Raw genomic sequence first — 21,550 nt, forward strand, 5'->3', positions numbered from 1 at the left:
TACATGTTGCTCAGTGCTCCGATACAGGATGAGCCTTCCAGCCATGTGGGAATTTCTCCTAATAGTGGCTCACAGCTGAATCTGCGTGTTGGTGGGGACGTTTAGTGCAGCGTGCATTCAAGCAGCTTTATAAGAGGCAGCAAACACAAGTCTGGTAGGAGATAAAAAGCCTTTAAATCTGTGCAGCCTGGAGGATCGAAGAAGCTTTACTCCGCTTTCTTCGCCGGTGGAGTCGCTCAAACTTTGCAAAAAGAGTGGAAAAACCGTGACTTTTGCTGCTTCCAACGATTCCTCAGGGGATGTTGAGCTCAAGAGTTGATCTTCGGTGAAAAAGATCTTTGCTTGATTATCACTGCTGAGGACCAGGAGCCGTTTCCAGTAATTCACCCTTCTGTGAAAAGGGTCTGAAAAGGACCAACGAGGCACCTAAGCTGCTCTGTCACATGGACATTGACACTGAACAGCTGTTGCATTTACCATCTCAGAAAGAGACCGGAGCGTTCAGGAGCTATACAGTAAAACACAACGATGCTGAAAAACTTGTTTGCATCAAAGCGCCTCGTACTTAGCAACTGATGAGGATGAGAGACGGTGTGATGACCTACCTGTATTTGACAAGTGTGTTTTTCACCTCGTTGGAGAGAGGAGCAGACACAGAGGGAAAAAAAAAGTCAGTAAGAGGGAACGGGGAGGGGAAGAGTGAGCCAGCAAGGGAAGGTGTGAAGCAAAAGCTGTGAGAGTGAAACAGAGAGAAGACGTACAGAGCTGAGAAAGACACAGGGAGGAGAAACTGACAGAACTCTGCCAGACTGAAGAAGGTGTAAAGGAAAAACAGCGTATCAAAGACCTGCCGAACGCCCATTTAACGTTGGAGGATTGTGTTTTGTCAGAGCCACACAGGGTGAGTATGTATTCTGTTTGATGTGTCTGTTATGGCAGGAAATTAAACAGTTCACAGGAGCAGCTGTCAACTGACCCTACTCACTGTTCAGTAAAATCATATTACAAATTCTAATATCATACATTTTTATTACTGAACAGTAAATGTAGCTTGAGTTACTATATTGAATGAATCATGGAACAAGTGCTGGGGTTCATCAGTTGTCAGCAGTGCTTTTATAGTTGAGACTCGGAGCTCCGCAGAACATTTTGTACAATGTGGTTTTAAAAGAGTAGCTTTTGACACCCACAAAAAGGTTATTAAATTGATCCTGAAGCTTAAAAATGCTTCAATAAGTTTAAGTATGAGTGCGTAACGATGCTCTGTGTGTGTGTGTGTGTGTGTGTGTGTGTGTGTGTGTGTGTGGTGTGTGTGGAGATTTTTTACTCAGGAAAAAGTGGGAGGTACAAGGAGTGCAATGATTTGATTAAAGGTATCATTAAAAACCATGGGGATGATAAGTCACATGACTGGCATCCCAACACTGTATTCTTGGAGGCACAAACACGATGAGCTTTGTCCAAATTAGTTTTAAAATTGAGCTAGAAGCATTTAGTTGATTGTCAAAAAACAGCTATTTCCATAATTATACATACATTTTCATTTAAACGCCACAAATTAGCTCGTTGTCGTTGCAATTTCAGGTTATTTTTATTATCAATTAATTTGCAGATTATTTTGCTAATTAATTGATTGATCTATAAAAAGTCAGAAAACAGCGAACAATGTCCATCACTAACCCAGATAGTGGTGACATCATCAAATGTCTTATCTTGTTCGACAAATGTCAAAACCCAAATATAGATGTGTGTGTGTCTGTGAGTGACAGTTTACTAAAATGTCACAGCAAATGTTCGAAATTTTTGCGTGAAAGATTACTTAATCTATTATCAAATAGTTACTGATTAATTTTCTTTCGCCTGAATACTCCAATAATTGTTGCAGCTCTGTAGTTAACTGGATATCATTAGATTTGGATGATAAATTGGACAAAACAATACATTTAAAAGACATCAACTTCAGCTCTGGGAAATTATGAAGGGCATCTTTGACTAATTTCTAAAATAATTTACACCAAATAATTGTTTAATCATGAAAATAAATGGCAGAATAATCAATAATGGAGATTTGGTATTCAGGTAACTGTAAAAACAACCGATGTTTGTTGTTTGTTTTTTTTATGATTATAAATGGAGTATTTTGGGGTTTTGGATTGTTGGTCAGTCAAAACAAGCAATCTGAAGACGTAACCTATGGCACCTTTTACTGTTTCCTGACATTTTTATAGACTTAAACCATTTACCAGTCAATTGAGAAGTAATACTGCAGTTTAACTGATAATAAAAATAACTGCAGTCCTAAAATGAACCCTGAAAAGTTACCATATTGACACTCGAACAATGGCACAGGTATTTAAGGATGAAAGTGGGTAGACTGCTCTGTGGGATGATCTCAGTAAAGTGTCTATGATACACCTGCTGCTTTACTCGGCCTCACACCATCCCCCACTGGCTTAATCATAATAAGCAATTGCAGGGAAACCAAACCAAGCACCTGTAATGCTTCGTTTCCTATTTTTGCCAACCAGACAGTACATGACCAGCCTCATTCCTCTGCTTTGACGCCAGTCTCCTCCGGTATAGATGGCTAATCAAGTATCCATAACGACACCGGAACATATAAATTAATGGCATGATTGGGACTATTCATCTCAGTTAGGAAAACGTCCTTGTGTTTGTCAATCTAGTTAGCTGAATTACTGAAGCTCTAATGCGATTTCCTTTTGTCTCATTATGATTGAGCCTTGATAGGTGCCCATTAGCTGCCTTGGTAAACTACGGCTGCGGGGGAGGAGGATTGATCCTTGTGTTAATGTGTACAGATAGATGACCGTGTTAGGATGTAAATAACTGCCCAGCAATTCCCCCAAGTCATACAGGCACATGCACACACACACACACACACACACACACACACACACACACACACACACCAAGAGAACTGCACCATGTGTGCATTACCCATAGCAACAGCACAATCAACCCCCAACAATGCAAGGACTGAGACCTGACAAACTAAAATAACATTCTGGTTGCCAAACAGTCGACAATTCATTTCTTAAGGCTTCACAGCACCTTGTTGTGTTTTATTTAAACAATAAAGTCGCCATTCACTAAATTTCTCTCTGCTTTATGACTACTGAAATTCTCAAGGCAATAGAAAAATCTTTCTGCACAAAAGCGCTAAAATGTCATCCTTGAAAAGTAACTTCAGTCCGGATTCCACATTTATGAAAAAATATCTACTGCATCCTCGCCTCCTAACATGTTTAATTCTTAGTATTGAAAGCAATAGAAGATGTAATCAGAGTCAATCAAAACACATGAATGCTAAAAGCACTTGGGATGTTTGGACAAACCGTGGGGCAACATAATAGCCATCCAGGAGGCCACAAAACAACAGAAATCAACATGACCTTCAATTCAAATCAAACAGTCTGTTTACATAATTTCCCTGTCAGGCTCCATTTTTCCTAATCACACTGAGTACAGTAGAACATTCAATGTAGCTTCTGCAAATAGAAACTCAACCACTGTATGTCCCAACAACTCAATTATATTTCTTAAAATAGACGAGCGAGGCAAATTCGTCTTTATAGACGTCTTTAAAAGATCTTGTGCTTAAATTTCCCAGTCGCCAATTGTATATTAATTTGTATCTTTGTGAATTAATTAATTAATTAATACAGGCAGAGATGAGGTGAAACTTCTTGCTGCTCTTTGTGGGAAAACTGAGTCACTCCCAGCAGCAAATTCATATAGATACATTAAACAGAAGATATAGTCAAATTGAAATATAAACAAACTTAGGTTATATAAATGGAGATTATATAAACAACAGTGACAGGTTCTGCACTAGAACATCTTTAGGCTGTAAGAAAGAGGAGCGGGATGTATGGGCCACAGTTATAGTATATTTGATATTATAGTGCCAGTGGTGGAGAAGTACTCACAACTTTTACTTAAGTAAAACTAGCAATATTACAGTGTCGAAATACTCTGTTACAAGTCCTGCGTTCAAAATTGTATGCGAGTAAAATTACATAAGTATTAGAATAAAAATATAACAGAAGTAAAAGTAATTGTTATGCAGAACCCTCCTATATCCATATTTTTTATTGCTATTGGTGACTCTTTACGAGTTTTAAAACTGTTTAATAAATATATTACTAACTTATTTATTTTTATTACCAGATGAAGTTCGCCCAGCTGTACAGTAGATGCACTTTAAAAGACCTCTTGTAAACATTTTAAATGTTGTTCAGACTCATACAGTATATAGGTGTTGCCTCATATTTTAACATTTCATATAAGAATCCCAATTTTTAAATGAAAGTGTTGAACATTGAAATCATGATTTTAGATGAAGAACAGCTTTATTTATAGTTATTCCTGGCCTTCTGTTGAGCCAGAAAATCACTGCCTCTCTCCATCTGTTGCGCCTGGCACTGGAGTTGTGATGCAACAGTAGCTCGTGCCAGTCAAAAGGGAACTTGACGATGTCTCTGTCACAGTAGACCAGCAATCTCCACTCCAATTTTGCACTTTGTTTTCACATTTCAGAGGTGTCGAATCACGTAAGTGTTAAAGGTGTTGACAGATGTATTTCTACTCACTGCGAGCTGGAAGAGATTCTCCGCCACAGCAAAAGATTTTGAAAGTTTCTGCTTAATTTGTGCTAGAACAACAATACCAGCAATTTTCCTTTCATGCTGTAAAGAAACACATTTTGTGCCAAATTTAACCCAGCTGATACTACACTATAAAGCCATAAGTGCTTTCCACACCGCTCTCATTTATATGTAGGAATCTACTGCGGAATCAGTGTAGTAATATATTTTACCATAATTATTAAAGTGAGCCTATGTGGCCACAAGTGATAATATGATAATGTTAAATGCTTATTTGTAGTGTAAGAGAGGTCATAAAGTCAACACACTGACACTGTAATGTCAGTTAGGCTGCAATATCTTGTACAATGTAACTAACAAAAGCGACAGGTCATAGCTGACAAAGTACGAGAACCAAAAATAAATATTAAACTTAGTAAGGTTGTTGTATTTTTTATTATTATTAGTTTTAGTCTATACAATGTGTGTACAATAGTGAGAAAATGAGCTTTACAATTTGTGCAACTTTACATATTTGACTTTCATGTTTGATCTGACTGACCAAGTGAGAGTCCAAAATCCAAAGATGTTAAGTTCACTATCACGGAAAACAAAGAAAGGCAGCAATTTTATAGATTTCAGAAGCTGGAACGAGACAGCAGATTGAGTCTCTGTCGATCAACTAATCAACTAATCCACTTGTTTCAGCTGTATAGACCTTCTCTCAAAAGTTACACTGTCTCACTTTAACAAAACTTCAATGCTTCCTGCCCTTTAATGTCAGAAACAAAACAATCCCCACCCACTCAGATATATATTTATACAGCCTTGTTTTAGGTTGTTCATATGTGCTCTGCTCTGACAACAGAGGATGGCAACATTGTGAGATAAAAGTGTTTCCTTATGACAAGCAGAATCCTTGTAGTTAGATAATGACATACTGCTTTGTGCCATAGGAAAACACATTTTATCTTTTTGAGTAAAATCAGCCCATAGTCTCACTCATGTCATACGCTTTCAACACACGGTAGGTATAGCTCTGCTCTCGAACTCTCTGCTCTGGGAATCTCGTAAGAATTGCTGCTCTAGGCCATTTCTATCCTGAAATACATCACATCTACGTACTTCTGACCTGTACATCCTGCCCAATCAAACAAAACAAACAGAATAACACTTCACCTTAGATACGCATTAAAAAGTATTCTATAATAACTTTGGCCAAGAGGAAAAGGGAGGTTTCTTTGGCAAATTCCTGATTTCACGGCTACCTTAATTGGCCAGAAAAACGACTCTTGAAAGCGCTGCCTCCCACGTACAATTAAGTATCCTCTAGAGAGCGGCAGCCTCTTGCTGTACGGCATGACTAATCTGACAATGTGGGCAAAACACAGAGAGAGTCAAACAACTCACAGGAGAACCTTTGGCATTTACGCTACAAGAGAAGGGGAGAGAGACACACCGCTGCAACACTCTCTAACTCTCTAATGGCGTGAGAAAAAAAAAAAAAAACAAGGCTATAAAAACAGTTAGCTGCTTAAACACTCATCCTGACATAAAAATGGCCTCATAACTTTCTCCTAAAAACACAAGCAAGTCAGAGTCCTTTACAAATTGTCAGCATCAACTCCTGGATAAACTTTGCTGATCAAAGAAATCTGATCAGACTTTATGCTGAATGATATACAGTCTGTATTTAACAGCATTTTGAATTCAACAATTCAGAGTTTTGGTCCAAATATGGCCAATTCTTTTTTTATATACTTTATTTTTTGTTGTATATCATAACAAACATGAGGTCACCCAGTTACATTCGATGATATACACAGGAAATCAAACTGAATGTTCTATGTTCCATACAGCACACGCTGTTTACAGGGGTGGGCAATAGGGGTGGGCAATAGTGTAAAATTTGATCTGATTATATCACTAACAATACATTTTAGTGCCTTATGTCACCTCCTCCATCCTCTTACCCAATATGGATGCATATGATATTTTATTGTGATTGCGAAACGTTTGGCCACACTGATTGGACTTAGAATGTGTTTGAAGCACTCGCGGAGAAAGGTGTTACTCGCTCTCTCATTGAGTTGTACCACTCGGACGGGAACCCATTGGCACCCAGTGATATGCCTGCTTTCAGACTGGAGATTGCTTGCTCAATTTCCTCAATAGATTCTCCTCTCTTTTGTGAGTTCATCCACTAGAGGGAAGATCTAATTAGTTCAAAAACTGTTCTATTGTATGTCCGCCTTGTCCGGCTGAGTGTACAAGAATATGTTTCAAACACGTTTTAAATGCCATCGTGTTATTTTGTTCGTTTCAGGGGCTTTTATTTCATGAATTTTCAGCTCGTTGCTTGCATAATCTCCAAGCTTGCAGCGTTTGGTTTATCATACGTTGGCCTCATAAACCTGAGCTTTTTCTCTAATGCTTCACTATGAACTTTATCTCCTGTTTGATTGGTTTCTGTTGTAGTAGAAAGGAGGTTTCTGCCACACATGTAACTGCATCTGATTATAAAAGTTTATTTTTTGTCTTCATTTGAATGCCAGAAAGTTATTGTTATATAGCAGTTCCTCACAGAATTTGATTATGTTTCCATAACCCCAAGCCTCAACAATGCATTGCCATTTGGAGGCAGCGTAACAAGCTGCAAACACAACAGAGATATATTATAACCCTATAAAGCTGGTATGGCAAACAGTTACCTATTTACACGTCCAGCCGACACAAAGCAACATTAGCATTCAGTTGTGTTTATGGCAACCTGACGAATGTAATGTCCAGTATTCACTTCAACTTTCCAGCTCCTGAAGTAAATATCTGGCTGTGAAGGTGCTAAATGCTCCACTATGTCCACCAGATAGTTGCTAACTTTGGTTGTTGTTTGGTGTTGGATGAGTAGCACACAGTGGGTTGTTTTTTCACGGCTGCCTGTTGTGGCTGAAAATAATGCTGATGAAAACTGTGAGGCTGAAACAAAACAGTGAAGCTGTGTGCCAACCAACACAAAGAGCTGAAAAACACTAAAATGCTCCACAGATACGAGTGGGACTGCAGAGTCGGCTCATAATTCTGTGTATGTCATTACACAGTCATTTGACCTGTTGTTGATATAAAGATACTCTCATCTTCAACCCACATTTTAAAGGAATTAATTTACATACTTTCCAGTTCATTTATATGCCATTGTAGTTAAAAAAGGAAACTAAATCACATTAGTAAAACACAAAATCACCGGTTGACTTTGGTTAATTAATACAAGGCAAATGTGTTGATGTACCCCTATTTTGAATAATGGCATCTTAATACCCATATCACATCCTGTTGATTTATAAAATTGAAATGATCCAACATTAGATAATATGAAACCAAACATTTTTTAAACCACAACTCGTGCTAATACTGTCCGCAGCAGTATGTTATGAAATCCACTCAGTCATGCTGAGAGGAGACGGGGAGAAAGGGACAGAAGATTTGTGACCTGCACACTACATTACCAGGCCGTACACAGCATTCCTTACAAAAAATTATCTTATCAAATAAAAATGCTTTTTTCAGCCTCTAAAATATAAAGATTTCCTGCTTTTCTTTCTTGTACAACACTGTAAAGTTAACATTTTGGGATTTTTGACATTTGATGACGTCACCTTGGACTGTGATAACATTTACAACGATTAACTTTTTATCAAGACAACAATGTGCACATTAATCAGTAATGAGTATATAGGTGGAGGTTTGCACTGGAAATTCAGCCAGATCACAAATACAGTGAACCTTCTGTTAAAGTTAATACTACTTATATCTTAATTAATTTTGTGATAAGATCATCAGACACTTAATGAATCCATTAATCAATTAACTGTTTAGAGTATAAAATGACAGCTAAAAGTGAAAAATTACTTTCACCACGTTTCCTAGAGCCCATGGTGACATCTTCAAATTGCCTGTTTTTTTCCCTATTTAAAGGCATCAGAGAGATGCAGGAGAAAACATACAGTAAGCAGCCTAAACTGACCAATCACAGTTCTATTATTCAGCACATCTGATGGAGTTGACTAACAAAGCAAAAATCCAGCTAGACAGTAACACACAGACTAAAGACTTATAACTGGCAAACTACCAGGGGTGTGTGTCTTGCTTGGAAATAGATTTGACAGAAATAAAGTCCATGAAAATGAATGCAAATAAATAAAGTCCAGGAGTAGAGGGAAGTTCCAGGTCAGGAATACTGCACTCACTGCCATCAGTCCAGGAAAAAAAGTTTCATATTTCACATTACCCAAAACCTGAAACTGTGAATGTTGCTAAAATCAGACAAGAGAAGCTGCTCACTGCAGTTTAACCTTTTTAGATGGTTTCTATTACTGCTTATATCTTATATATCTGCTTAAGTCCATAGCAGCTATTATCAAAGAGTAACTACACCCAGTCTAATAATACCACTTGCACTGCCAGCTAATGATGACAACATGCTTCTTCCACACCCAGTGTAGCGTGATGTACTGTTTGTTGATTACAAATCAACAAACTGGAGGGAGAGACATGAGGCAAAGATACTGAGTGAGGTAAAAGGGACAAGTTCATGCTGTTGTTCTGGAAACAAATGGAAAGTTAGTTATTGTAGTTTGGCCGGCTTATTGACAGCAGTTGGAGCTACAGCAGTGACTGTGACACACAGCTCATGGAGGCAGTTAAGGTACTTTAAAAACGCCTAATACTCCTTCTTGGAGTCATAACTCAGAACACACAAGACATGATACACATACTTTTAGATTTAGGGTGACTTATTCTTTCCAACGATATCATTATCTCTGATGTCGATGGTGAATAAATGGCCATAAATCCAGAAGTCATAGAAAAAAGACGCTCCTTAAAACTGCAGAACTTGCCTGAGAATCATCCCATTTGACACATTTGAGATAAGAAGTTCTAATAGCTAATTCGGGATACTTTTATTGCCAATTTGCCAAAATTTACCACACATCACTTACTCCGGCTATAAAAAAAAGGAAACCTAGCGTGCTTCCATGTCTTTCGTCTTTAAAAATAAGATTTTGACAAAACATTCAACAGATTTAGGGTGTTGACCCTATGCTCTATTTAACCCAATTTCAGTTAAATATCACAATTTCCCACGTTGGAGTTGTTGCTCAGAATAGTGAAGAAATCTCAAGCTCTAATAAGACAAAACTGAGCTTTCTTACACTTGTTCCTTTGGGGAAAGAAATATCAACAGAAACAGGGATGAGACTGTTTAAAGCCCAGGGGACCAAACACTGACCACTGAGGCTGAAATTTGTGAACAAAGACAAACAAGGATCTTCTATGCTTTCATCTGACAGCAGTGTCCATACAGAGCAATTAAATATTAAGATAACAGATATTTCCCAACTAATTAGGACAGCTTCAGAAAAGTACAATTAGACTCAGTGGAGTATTTGACACAAAGTGAATTTCCATGTCATTGTCTCAGAAAGGCTAATGCACAAATTTAAAGTCCTTTAATTAAGTGATGGTTTGATCATTAATGGTAAAACTGAGCAAACTTATTTTTGTAAACTGAAGCAAGCTGTTGGAGTAAATTGGCTTTGTTTTCTTTGTTGTGCTAACTGTGCCACTAACCCAGAAAATGACTGAAGAAGACCAAAAATTCAATCCCCTACTGATTTATTTGTCAATGTCCTACCAGGATGTTGTCACATTGTTACTTGACTTACACAATTCTCATTAAAATTCCTTTATCAATATAAATCTAAGGTAAAAAAGGTAAACCGTACAGGAATATTTCCAGATGCCTGGCCGGTCTCTCCTGCTGAGAGCTGACTGAGCATTACAGGTGTGGTTAGCAAAACAAATGAAACCTCCTCAAGCTTTTTGTGGCACGACCTTACCTGCTGACTCCAGCAGGACGTGGTAGTCTGCTCCTCTCTGAGTGGGCATGTCGTCTTCAGGCTCCTGCCTCTCTGAATCCTTATAACGGTCCCAGTTTGACTCCAGTTTCCTCCTGGAGAAAACCTCCATCCTGTCATCTTCCTCCTGAAGGTTGTCTCCTTCATCTTGATCCTACAGGAGAACATGGTGGGATACACGATCAGGAATGTGTGATTTAGGATAGCCTGCCATCATAAGAGAAAACAGAGACTAAAATCACTCGTAAATGGGGATTATGGTGCACACCGCGTCCTCAAAGGCATTTCTGGTGTACACATTAAAAGTGACAGACGTAGTAGTAGCAGTAGAAGTTTAAACCCTACAGGCACTGTTAGGCAGTCTGACAAGTTCTTCCTTTTGTTGCATACTGAGGCCTGAGAACTCCACCAAGTTAATGCAGCCTATATGGAGCTTCAGTAAGTCAAGCACTACGTAATGTAACTGAATATTATATACTAAACTTTATAAAAAAGAAGCTGCATTTTGAAAATGCATCCATAAATCAGAATCGGGTTTGATCAACTATTTTCTATTTCCTATTCAAAAACAAGAGGTTGGGGTGGGACACAGGGACAGGACAGACAAGAAGCCTTTGCCTGCAATCGAATTAAGAGATGAACACTATTATTAACATTATTATTATTATTATTATTATTATTATTATTATTATTGGCATCTAGCTCATCCTTCCAAGCGTGTGTAGGAGAAACTATGTAAGCGGTGAAACTTGCAAAATGCCCTATCTAGAGTCAGTGTTAACTTCGTCCACTCTGTAGAAAAGGACCATTATTCTAAGGCAACAAAAACACAATGATTCTTATTTTCAGGTGATTATGCACTAATGAAAACATACCTATGAATATTATATCCCAGATAAAGCCCCCTAAATCTATAATTTTATGAAGGAGTACGGTCTAGACCTGCTCTATATGAGAAGTTTCCTGAGATAACCTCTGTCATAATTCGGTGCTATACAAATAAAATTGAATTAAACTGACAACGATGGTTTTCACACAATTGGCGGATAATGTGAAAAAGTAATTCAAGACTTCTTTGCTTCATTTTTACCGACTAAACATGTTTCCATGGCAAAAATAACACTTCCACTGACGGTGCTCTGCAAAGTATAATTCAAAGAGCATTTTGTAAAGTGGTGATTAACACATAGCTCTTATTCATGATTGGTAGCTAAGTCTAATAAAAGAGTCAAGGTAAATGGCACATCACACTGTATGACAAAGAACAGACGTCTGTGTCAAAACTGAACTCATTAAATTTGTCTGAGTCATAGATTTCTTCCTGTTTTGTCACAAAGCTGCACAAACCTTTTATAATGTTGTCATGGAAATGTGCAACGTAAGAAGACAAAGTGTGGTTTTGCTCAATTTTTTTTTGGTCCCTTATCAAAACTCACAAACACACAATATAATCATCAAAGACCCCATGGTAGCTATGGATGCACCAAAGGAGATTTTTATGATTGCAATCAAGGAGCCCCTATGTACCAAAGGAGATTTGTATGATTGCAATCACAAGAGCCCCTATTGTTTCCCTTCTAATTCTGTAGTTACCATGGCAGGAGCATCAAATGTCAGAATATCCCAGTGAACTCTCTGTCATCATCCCAAGGCCCAGATCATACAAAGATAATGTTATTAGCGCTGTGGAAGACATTTCAAGTGCTTGATCACTGCGATGATGCATCTAAAACGCTTCTCTCGCAGGATCTCATTATATGCATTATGCATGTACAGTAGGGAAGTGTGGATGTGATCATGCAGACACAAATCCACATGTCTGATGTACAGCAGTCCACCAGTGTATGTGGTACTGTGTCTGTTTATATTGAGTATAAATCCTACTTGCCGTGGTTGTGTGGAAGAAAACGTTACATATTGGCAAAGTTATTGAACGTAATGGTGTCATAGCATATCACATTGCCTTTCACTTAGCACTGAGGTTATCTCGTTGACAGTATATACAGGGTTATCGACGACGCGTAACATTATTTAAACCAAACATCCCTATGTAAAAGTTTCCACAACACTCAGTACCAGAGAACCAGCCTCCACTGAGTATTTTGTTGCCGGCAATTACATTGAAAGGGGTGTTAATTGCGCCGAGTTGAAGAGGAGGTCCTATTAAGTTTGACATCGTCGTCTAAGAACTGTGTGTGTTTTCTCAGTGACTCAACAACAAAATTAGTATTTTTTACAATGGGGTTTGGTAGAGCGGGATAACAGGGCAGCATAGGGAACGCTACTTCCATGCTCTCTCACCCGGTGATGGAACGGGGCAGGGGCGCCTCCCCCGCGTCCACGCCCGCGGTAGTGGTCTCTTTTACCCCGGCCGCGGTGGTGGCCTCCTCTGCCTCTGCCCCGGTGTTCACCGCCAAAACTGTCGCTGTCGTTTCCACCCCGTCCACCTCTTTTCCAGCTGCCTCCTCTAGCTCTGCTCGGTCTAAACTCCATTGCTGTCAACTGTGACCGGAGAGTTTAGCGTGTGACACCTCAGCGTTGAGAGGAATGAGTGTTACATTGAATGGTGTCCTTCGACAAAATGGCGTTTCATGGTTCCGACTCTGATTTCGACCAAAAAAATTTACATCGTGGACGGAAGTACAGACAGTAATCAATTTTACAATTAAATGTCAAAAGTTTTAAATTATTTTATTGGAAAATAAAGTTTAAACAATATATCATATATGAACAATATAAAAATGCCGGCAGTATAACAGGCTACATATAAATAAAATACACCATAACAGATCAATGGTGGGTCTATACAATTAGGATAATAAATATATTTAAAAATAAAACATTTTAATAAATAAAAAAAATAGCTGCAGCGTTTATGTACAAACACAAAAATAAAAATGTGAAAAAGCAATGTTATTGTTTTCAGCTCTCATGAATTATAATATGTCAATATAAATGTTTCGAGGTTTATTAAAATATATCAAATTCAGTACAGTTTTAAGGACTTTATATGCAAATAATATGTAAAAATCACAAAGGATTCAGTAGATTTGTTTGCATTTCAATATTAACAGACTATTTTGCAAGCTGACAATGCAAATAAGCTCAACTATATGAAATAATGTGGGTTAATCTGTTGCACGATAGCAAAACTGTAAAGTATTTGTATGTATTTAAATAAACTTAATACTACTACTACAGAGTACTGTATATGATAGCATGTTTTGGTAATAACAGGATATACAGTATCTACAGGGGATTATCTTCATATAAGAAAAAACATTGACAAATAATTATTTTGTACAATTGTGTCTCATTAATGTTTTTCTTTTTATTTCAGGAAAACTCTTAATGGGGCCACAAAGGGGTACCTTTCTCTGACCTAAACGGTAACAGTCAACGGTAACACAGATAACACAGCACCATGGATGAAGATCCTCCAAACAGCACTTTTGTCAACGCATCACATGTCCAGGCTGCTCCCCACAGCCTTTGGGAGGCCCTGGCCATTGGTACAGTGTCAGCCATTGTCAGCTTGATAACTATTGTTGGCAACGTGCTGGTGTTGCTGTCCTTCAAAGTCAACAGCCAGCTGAAGACTGTAAACAACTACTACCTACTGAGTTTGGCTTTCGCTGACCTCATCATAGGAGTGTTGTCCATGAACTTGTACACCACATACATCCTGATGGGTTACTGGTCCTTGGGAAACCTCGCCTGTGATCTCTGGCTGGCAGTGGATTATGTAGCCAGCAATGCTTCAGTTATGAACTTACTCGTCATCAGCTTTGACAGGTACTTCTCCATCACGAGGCCGCTGACTTACAGGGCTAAAAGGACTCCAAAGAGAGCTGCCATCATGATAGGCCTTGCATGGTTGGTGTCTTTTGTCCTCTGGGCACCACCCATTCTGTGCTGGCAGTACTTTGTAGGAGAGAGAAAAGTGCTTCCTTACCAGTGCAAGATCCAGTTTTTAACAGAGCCTGTGATCACATTTGGGACAGCGATTGCTGCTTTCTACATCCCTGTCTCTATCATGACTATCCTTTACAGTAGGATCTACAAGGAGACACAGAAACGGACCAAAGATCTGGCGGAGCTGCAAGGGCTCGCAACAGAAAATGTTCTAGAGGGGACTAAACCACAGAAAACTATCATTCATTCTTGCTTTCATTTCACCAGAGAGAGGAGAGACCGGAGTCAGGCCTCCTGGTCCTCATCAAACCAAAGTAATGCCACTAAAACTACCACTAGATCAGATGATGCATGGGTGAAGGCAGATCAGATCACCTCCTTTAACAGCTACACCTCATCTGAAGAGGAGGAGCATCATGTCTCAATAGATACCCCACAAGGATCTTTCAAAGAGCAAAGCAGTGGACAAAGTAATAAGAACGGGCAGGTGACTGAGTATTTTTCCAGTCCTCAAAAGAAGAACAGTAAAAAGCACATCTCTTATAAGTTCAAACCTGGCTCAAAGGGTAAAAACGGCAATCCTGCGACTGCACCACCCTGCCTGCCTGAAGCAGAGCAGCCCACCAAAAACGCCTCCCCTTCCTCCTCCACCACCTCCAAACCCATGGACCCCGTCCTGAAGAACCAGATCACCAAGAGGAAGAGGAATGTGCTGGTGAAGGAGAAGAAGGCGGCTCAGACTCTTAGTGCCATCCTCCTGGCCTTCATCCTCACATGGACGCCCTACAACATCATGGTGCTCATCTCCACTTTCTGTTCCAAGTGCATCCCTACGTCCCTGTGGCACCTGGGCTACTGGCTGTGCTACGTCAACAGCACCATCAACCCCATGTGCTATGCCCTCTGCAACAAGACCTTTCAGAAGACCTTCCGCATGCTCCTGCTCTGCCAGTGGAGGAGGAGGAGGAGAGGCGAGGACAAGCTGTACTGGTGTGGACAAAACCAAAATGTCAACAATAAAATGACTTGATGTGGCACTGCAGTATTGGAGGGAACCTACTGCTTTTGCCCACATGTGGATTTTCTTGATACTGTAGTCAGTGGTCATCTTCAGCATGAAGTGCTGCATGTGATTTTTGTGTTAAAGTACAAAAAATGTTGGTGGAAAATGAGCTGAGCCTGATGCAGCACTTGCTGTTCCAGATTATTACAGAAACCTCATGAAGGTGGCTACACATTCTTACAAAGGTTAAAGGTTAAAGGATGGGTTCAGATTATTTCACATCTATTTAACTCTACCTTTTTTACGCGTCAAAGTATATTTACAGGTCTTGGGGAGTGCTACTGCATGTGTTAGAAAAGTTACAGAGAGGCTTTTGTGGCTCCAGAGGGAGCTGCACAAAGTCTGATAACTTGCCTCAAATGATGTCACTTAAGTCAGCGTTTGTTGGGCCTAGAGACTACAAGTTTAAAAATGAATAAAATCTGTTGAAGTTAGAAAGAAGTGAGTTTACCAGACTTCTCTAGCCCGCTCCTTATCTCTGCTTGAGGCTTGTGGCTCCAGCCTACATTTGCCATTACTAGCATAACACACCCAAATTGGTAGCGGGTGAGTTGCATTGTGGGTAACATAGGCACCAGGTTTTGACAAGGAAGAAGAATGTGTGGAATAATGAGACAGTATCCCTGGTTCTGCTGCGTTCATTTTGAAACTGTCCATCATGAGTCCAACAATGGAACAGGAGTGCAATGGTAAATCAGTATAGAGTAGAGTATAGAATAACATGATGGGTCGCGGTGACAAGGTAAAATGTTCTCATCTTTCTTCCTACATCAAATAATATTCTCTATACATTCATTTTCCACCTGCAGTTCTTTCTCAATATATGTACTATACTAATTATACTGATATGTGGCTTTATCTGTCTTCAAAACTCATTTGGACCAGTGTGGTTTTGTTGGAAAGTACAAGCTGCTAGCTTCATTGCCAATAAGTATACAGTACCTATAAAAAGTATTTTCATTGCTCTTGGAAGTGACACTTTTTTGACACTCCACATCAATAGAAATATACCCTTTAATGTCAAACTGAGAACAACAACATAATTACAAGGAGGGTTAACTTTTTAAAAGCACTGTATTCTTAGAGACAGTTATCCTACTATAATAGTCCCCTTTCTGTATTTCCAATATTAAGACTGGACTGCAGATGTAATAAGGCACTGGGTTTGCTTTTGCTCTACATGTTGTTTTCTGAGTAAACCTGGCTGGACTGTAGGGAATCTGTATATTTATCACTGATGACAGGTAATCAACTCTTAAGGAATATTTTCACATGATGGCAAAGCTGTGACATGTGCTGACCTCACCACAGCCATGACAGCACAAACTGGTTTTCTTTAAACTACATGCTGTTAGATAAGCTCTATGTTAAATATTTAGTTTAATTATCTAATACCTTTCGACCTGTGTTATAAATTTCGGGATATCTTCTCATTGAGCAGTGGAGTGATACTAACCCAATTCCATAATAAAACACAGCAAATTTGTAAGATACCAGCTCGATGTGCACTTAGACAAATTCCTGAAGCCTTGTATTAGTTTTTGCTTTTTGACAGTAAGAACGACTGTGGATTTTGTCCCCAATTCCTTACATTGAAGTCATGCTATGAAGGAATCACTTCAGGGCCGATGTGGACAGGAGGAATGATTGCAGGGATTAGTAACAACATATGTTTAAAGTGAATATTGTAGCATGTGAGTAAACAACTGAACCTATCCTTTAAACCTCATATAATCCTCCTTTGTTCTATTGCCCACTTGCACTGTATATAAAAGAAATATTGTAGGCTTACACATTGAAAAGTGATTTATAGTATAAAGAACATATTTCACCAATTTTACACCTCACAAATGGTAAATGTACATTGCTTAGTGTATATCAGTGTTTAGTGAATGTTTTCTATTGTTTTCTATCTTAGCTCTTGTGTTCAAGGGCTAATCTGTACATTTACAGCTGCATTAGTTTCACAGTTGTAACAAGACACTGTATATGAGAATGTTTATGGATCACACCACTATTCCTGTCAATATTCATATTAATGTAAAAAGAAAAAAAAAAGAAAAAAAACTTGTATTGAAGCAACTTGCCTCTGGTGGATGAGTGATGCTGTTGTAAATTATTGCCCTTCTATGTCTTTTAATGATGTAATGTTGTGTGTTACCTCCCTACACTCTGTGCCTTTTGTGCTGCTCAGAGGGAAAAGTGCTTTGTGAATGAATCTGTGCTCTTTGTCAGTCTGTGCAGTTCTGTGAAAGTGAGTCTGTGTGTGCTGATATGAGTACAGTACAGGATTATACTTTTTGTCAGCATGAACATTTTCAACATCAAATGCGTTGAATCTGATCTGATTTCGTTTGTAAATTCTTTTTTTGCAAATCATTACCCGCTCCAACAGTTGAGTAATAAAACTAACGTGCCATGATTAACATGTGCAAACAGCATGACTGTTGCTAGTATAGAACATCCTAGAGGTAATCAGGGGTCTCACTGGTCCAGAGACTCCATGTTAGTGCAGACATTCTGCATTACAGCAAACAGAATACATGCAACTGTATTATGAAAGGATCTGGTGATATTCATATGAAAAGACCAAAACCAACAATGAACTGATCCTGCTACCAAGTATCGCCTCTGTAGCGAAAGCTTGATATAGCGTATTCTTGTGTCATAAACCTCCATTATTGTCAAAAGAACTCAACTGTTGCAGTATGAACATGAACATGGCCACATCCCACATACACCTTCCGGATAATGTAAATATTTATCAGCACACCAAAATTGCAGCTGAAAATAAATACACAATTTTCTCCTGATTAAGTAGCATTTCCTAAAATTTTTTAAAGTATATATTCATTATGTGTTTTTAAGATGTACCTCGTCATCATGTATTTAATGGGCTTGGGACAGAGAGCCACAGATAGGCTGGTGAAGTTGGAAATATTGAGACACAGCCTGACAGTGTCGGTTTTGTTCTTGTCATATGATTCACCATAAGAAAATTAATAAATTGAGTTAATTTAAAAAAATAAAGTTTTAAATTGCCAGCCTTTGTGCTTCGAGCAGTGGTTCCCAACCTTCTCACAGTAGTGTGCCCAATGAAGATCCGTTAAATGAAAAGGAAATGAGCTATAGTGTACAGATCTTATGTCTGACTCCTGCAAAGTTTGTTTTTTAAACCAGTACCTGTAAGTTTTTGGGATGTTGGTGCTCTACAGTCTAATTTTAGACTGTGTTCAGATTGACAGGGCCAATATCCGCCTGAACAAGGACTTCAATTCAGTGATTTCTCAGATTATTTGATTTAAAGGATTTTTATAAGGCTTAAAGGAATTTAAACATTGTCTGCCCTCCGTATCACTTAAATCATCTTGTAACCACTCAGATTTGGGAATCAATCCCTTATTCACATAAAAAAATATAATTCTTCAGCTTTGAAATAGGTGTTTGTTTCACACAAAAAAACACAACATGATGTCCAATCACTATCTTTTGAAGATGAAGCTGTAAAGCTGTGGAAGAGGACGCTATTTTTGAAGAGTAACATTCATGATTATGTCCACACTATCAGCAACTATGAGTGACCTACCATGAACTGAGGACATGTATCCCAAACACACATTTCATTATGACTTTAATATGGACTTTATTGTCCGCTTTATTAAAAGTAAAGCCATTTACACTCTAGAGCACTTGAAAGCAACCACACAGCTCTTTGATCCTTTGAACTGCCAGTGATTACCATTTTAATGTATACATCTTAGGCAAGTTATGTACAGTATCTTAATTTCGGCAGTACTTCACACAATAATTCGAAAAATTAGAAGATGATGTGTTCAGACAAATATGGTGGTCTAAAATAAAAACACAGTTGTTATATAGGATTGTAATTTATTTATCTAGGCTTTTAAATAAGAATTTATCAGTCTTAAAATTCAATTAAATCTTCATTCACAGTCGTATCACTGAAATCGGAAAAAAAACAAGAAAATCTCTGTATATATGTTCTCTTTCAGGTAGTGGAATTAGCAGCAGTGGAAAATGCACACTGGAGGGTTAGCACAGAAAGTATGATGAGTAGTAGAGCCACATGTAAAAAGTATAGAGCAAATGAAGGATAACAGCTTTTTCAGGGTTTAAGAAATTTCTATCAGTGCAGTATGAAAAAAAAACTTAGTTTTTCTCAGTTTCCAACAGCATATTAGAAATCAAGATGTGTCCAAAACATCTAATAATAAAGAAAACTGTACAATAGACCCAGAGGGGAAAAAAAATGACACTTAAAAATCTTGCTTCCATGGCGCAACTCAAGCTTCTTTAGGCAGACTGAGGAGGCATGTATAGTACTACCTCCTCTTGACAGCTGGTCTGGTGCCCTTGCTGCTGCCACCTGCCTTGCTGGAGCCCTTGGAGCCAGAGAAGAGCTTGGTCATGAGCTCAGAGACGTCTGGAAGCTCAGGGTTGGGGTTCAGCATGTTCATGGACTGCTCCATTTCCTGTAAAAAACAAACAAACAATAAAATGAAAACAGATGTAGATGGAGACCATGAAGGCTGGGGACAGACTCTGGAAATGGTTTTAATAATCCTTCACAAAAATGATTTCACTGACATTTCTCACAGTTATGATATGCTCACACTTCAAAATAAGGCAAGGACAGGGTATCATGAATTTATTACTAGTATTACTACTGACACTGCAAACTCGGTTCTTTCAAGAAATATGTAGTCTAGCACCAATTAATAAATCCTTATTGAACTGATCAGAATGTCGGCAATACAATTCAGAGACACGCTGCATGATGAACGCAAAGCACGTACAATATTTCTGAAATAACACTGAACATGCAACTATTAAGGATTCTTTACCTTTCTCATCTCTGGGTCATTGGTGTTGACCACCTTGGGTAGTAGAACAATGATCAGCAGGGGCAGAACCATCATCATAACCTGGAGGAGCAACAAAGACAATACATTTAAATTGACCTCAATTTGACCTGTTGGACATTTTTCTACACCCCTGAGGGTATATATCATCCAATATTCTGCAAGTTGGGTGCAACATCATCGATTTTCTTTACCATTGGGTTCATGAGGAAGTCTGTCCAGCCCCAGGTTTCTCTCTTCATGAAGTAGGTGTGTGGGCCACTAGCCCGGATTTGCAGAGGATATGGCTGGCGAATTACTTCTGAAGTCTTGATATAGTTCACAAGACGTGCCCTGTGGAATGACATATGGTTACTTTAAAGTGTTAAAGCTGCCACTAAAATGTACTCTGAAGAGTACACAAAGCTGACATCTCATTATAGTAAAGTCTTACCTCATTTTGCCCTTGGATGTTATATCAACACGTACTGGTTCAAATCTGTAGTTGGGGGTGACAACTTCCACAACGTAGGATCCTGAGGGGACGTCATTCACAGCAAAACTTCCATCAGTTCTGTAAGAGACGGTGAAAACAACTGGACTTTTTCAGAGGTATCGATTCAACTTTATGAACATTTTGGAGACTGTAGTTTGTAGAGGTGAAATGTGTCTTTTGTCTAGCGCATGTATATCAATGAGGTATTAGAAACTCCTCTCAGTAAAACACAATATAAGTGCGTTAAGTTAAGCTTACATACTATAAACTAGTAACTGAGTGCCTTTTATCTGGGTTAACCAGCAATGTCCTTAAAATCATTATCAAGTAACTCTCAAGAGGAACATTTATATTTTATGCACCAATGCACCAAGACAAATTCCTCGTATGGGTAAAAACGTACTTGGCAATAAAACTAATTTAGATTCTGATATGGTTAACCCACTATATTTCGATTAGTCTACTAACTAACTTTATTATCACAGTGGTTTCCAACCTGGGAGTCGGGACGCCTATTAGGGGTCGCCAAAGCTTCATGGGGGTCGTGAGACCTTCAAGATTTTAAGGGGTGTAAAAAAAAAAGTTTTGATTATTATTTAAGATTTTAACTCTGAAGACCTGAACACAAGCTATATTCACAGAGCCTGCAATCTCTGACAAACAGCCTCATCCTGCCTTAGAAAAGCTAA

The 21,550-nt window shown here is 38.6% G+C and overlaps 3 protein-coding genes across 3 annotated transcripts in view; 1 reads left to right on the plus strand and 2 right to left on the minus strand.

Moving 5' to 3' along the window:
* Positions 1-13,076, minus strand: part of aven (apoptosis, caspase activation inhibitor) — a 31,559-nt gene extending 18,483 nt beyond the window's left edge. The window contains exons 1-2 of the mRNA XM_051410004.1: positions 12,827-13,076; positions 10,508-10,679 (exon numbers count right to left, since the gene is read on the minus strand). Coding sequence (XP_051265964.1) covers positions 10,508-10,679; positions 12,827-13,018 — 364 coding nt within the window. The 5' untranslated portion in view covers positions 13,019-13,076. The remainder of the gene's footprint in view (positions 1-10,507; positions 10,680-12,826) is intronic.
* chrm5b (cholinergic receptor, muscarinic 5b) lies at positions 812-17,585 on the plus strand. The gene is made up of 2 exons (XM_051410003.1): positions 812-901; positions 13,866-17,585. Exon 2 carries the CDS (start codon positions 13,950-13,952, stop codon positions 15,468-15,470), a length of 1,521 nt encoding a protein of 506 aa, XP_051265963.1. The 5' UTR covers positions 812-901; positions 13,866-13,949; the 3' UTR covers positions 15,471-17,585.
* Positions 17,586-19,117: 1,532 nt separating this feature from the next.
* emc7b (ER membrane protein complex subunit 7b) overlaps positions 19,118-21,550 on the minus strand; it is a 7,743-nt gene continuing 5,310 nt past the window's right edge. The window contains exons 2-5 of the mRNA XM_051410008.1: positions 20,820-20,939; positions 20,581-20,719; positions 20,369-20,449; positions 19,118-19,996 (exon numbers count right to left, since the gene is read on the minus strand). Of these exons, the coding sequence (XP_051265968.1) occupies positions 19,847-19,996; positions 20,369-20,449; positions 20,581-20,719; positions 20,820-20,939 (490 nt within the window). The 3' untranslated portion in view covers positions 19,118-19,846. The remainder of the gene's footprint in view (positions 19,997-20,368; positions 20,450-20,580; positions 20,720-20,819; positions 20,940-21,550) is intronic.

This window comes from Dicentrarchus labrax, unplaced genomic scaffold, assembly GCF_905237075.1.
Source record: "Dicentrarchus labrax unplaced genomic scaffold, dlabrax2021, whole genome shotgun sequence".
NCBI lineage: Eukaryota > Metazoa > Chordata > Actinopteri > Moronidae > Dicentrarchus > Dicentrarchus labrax.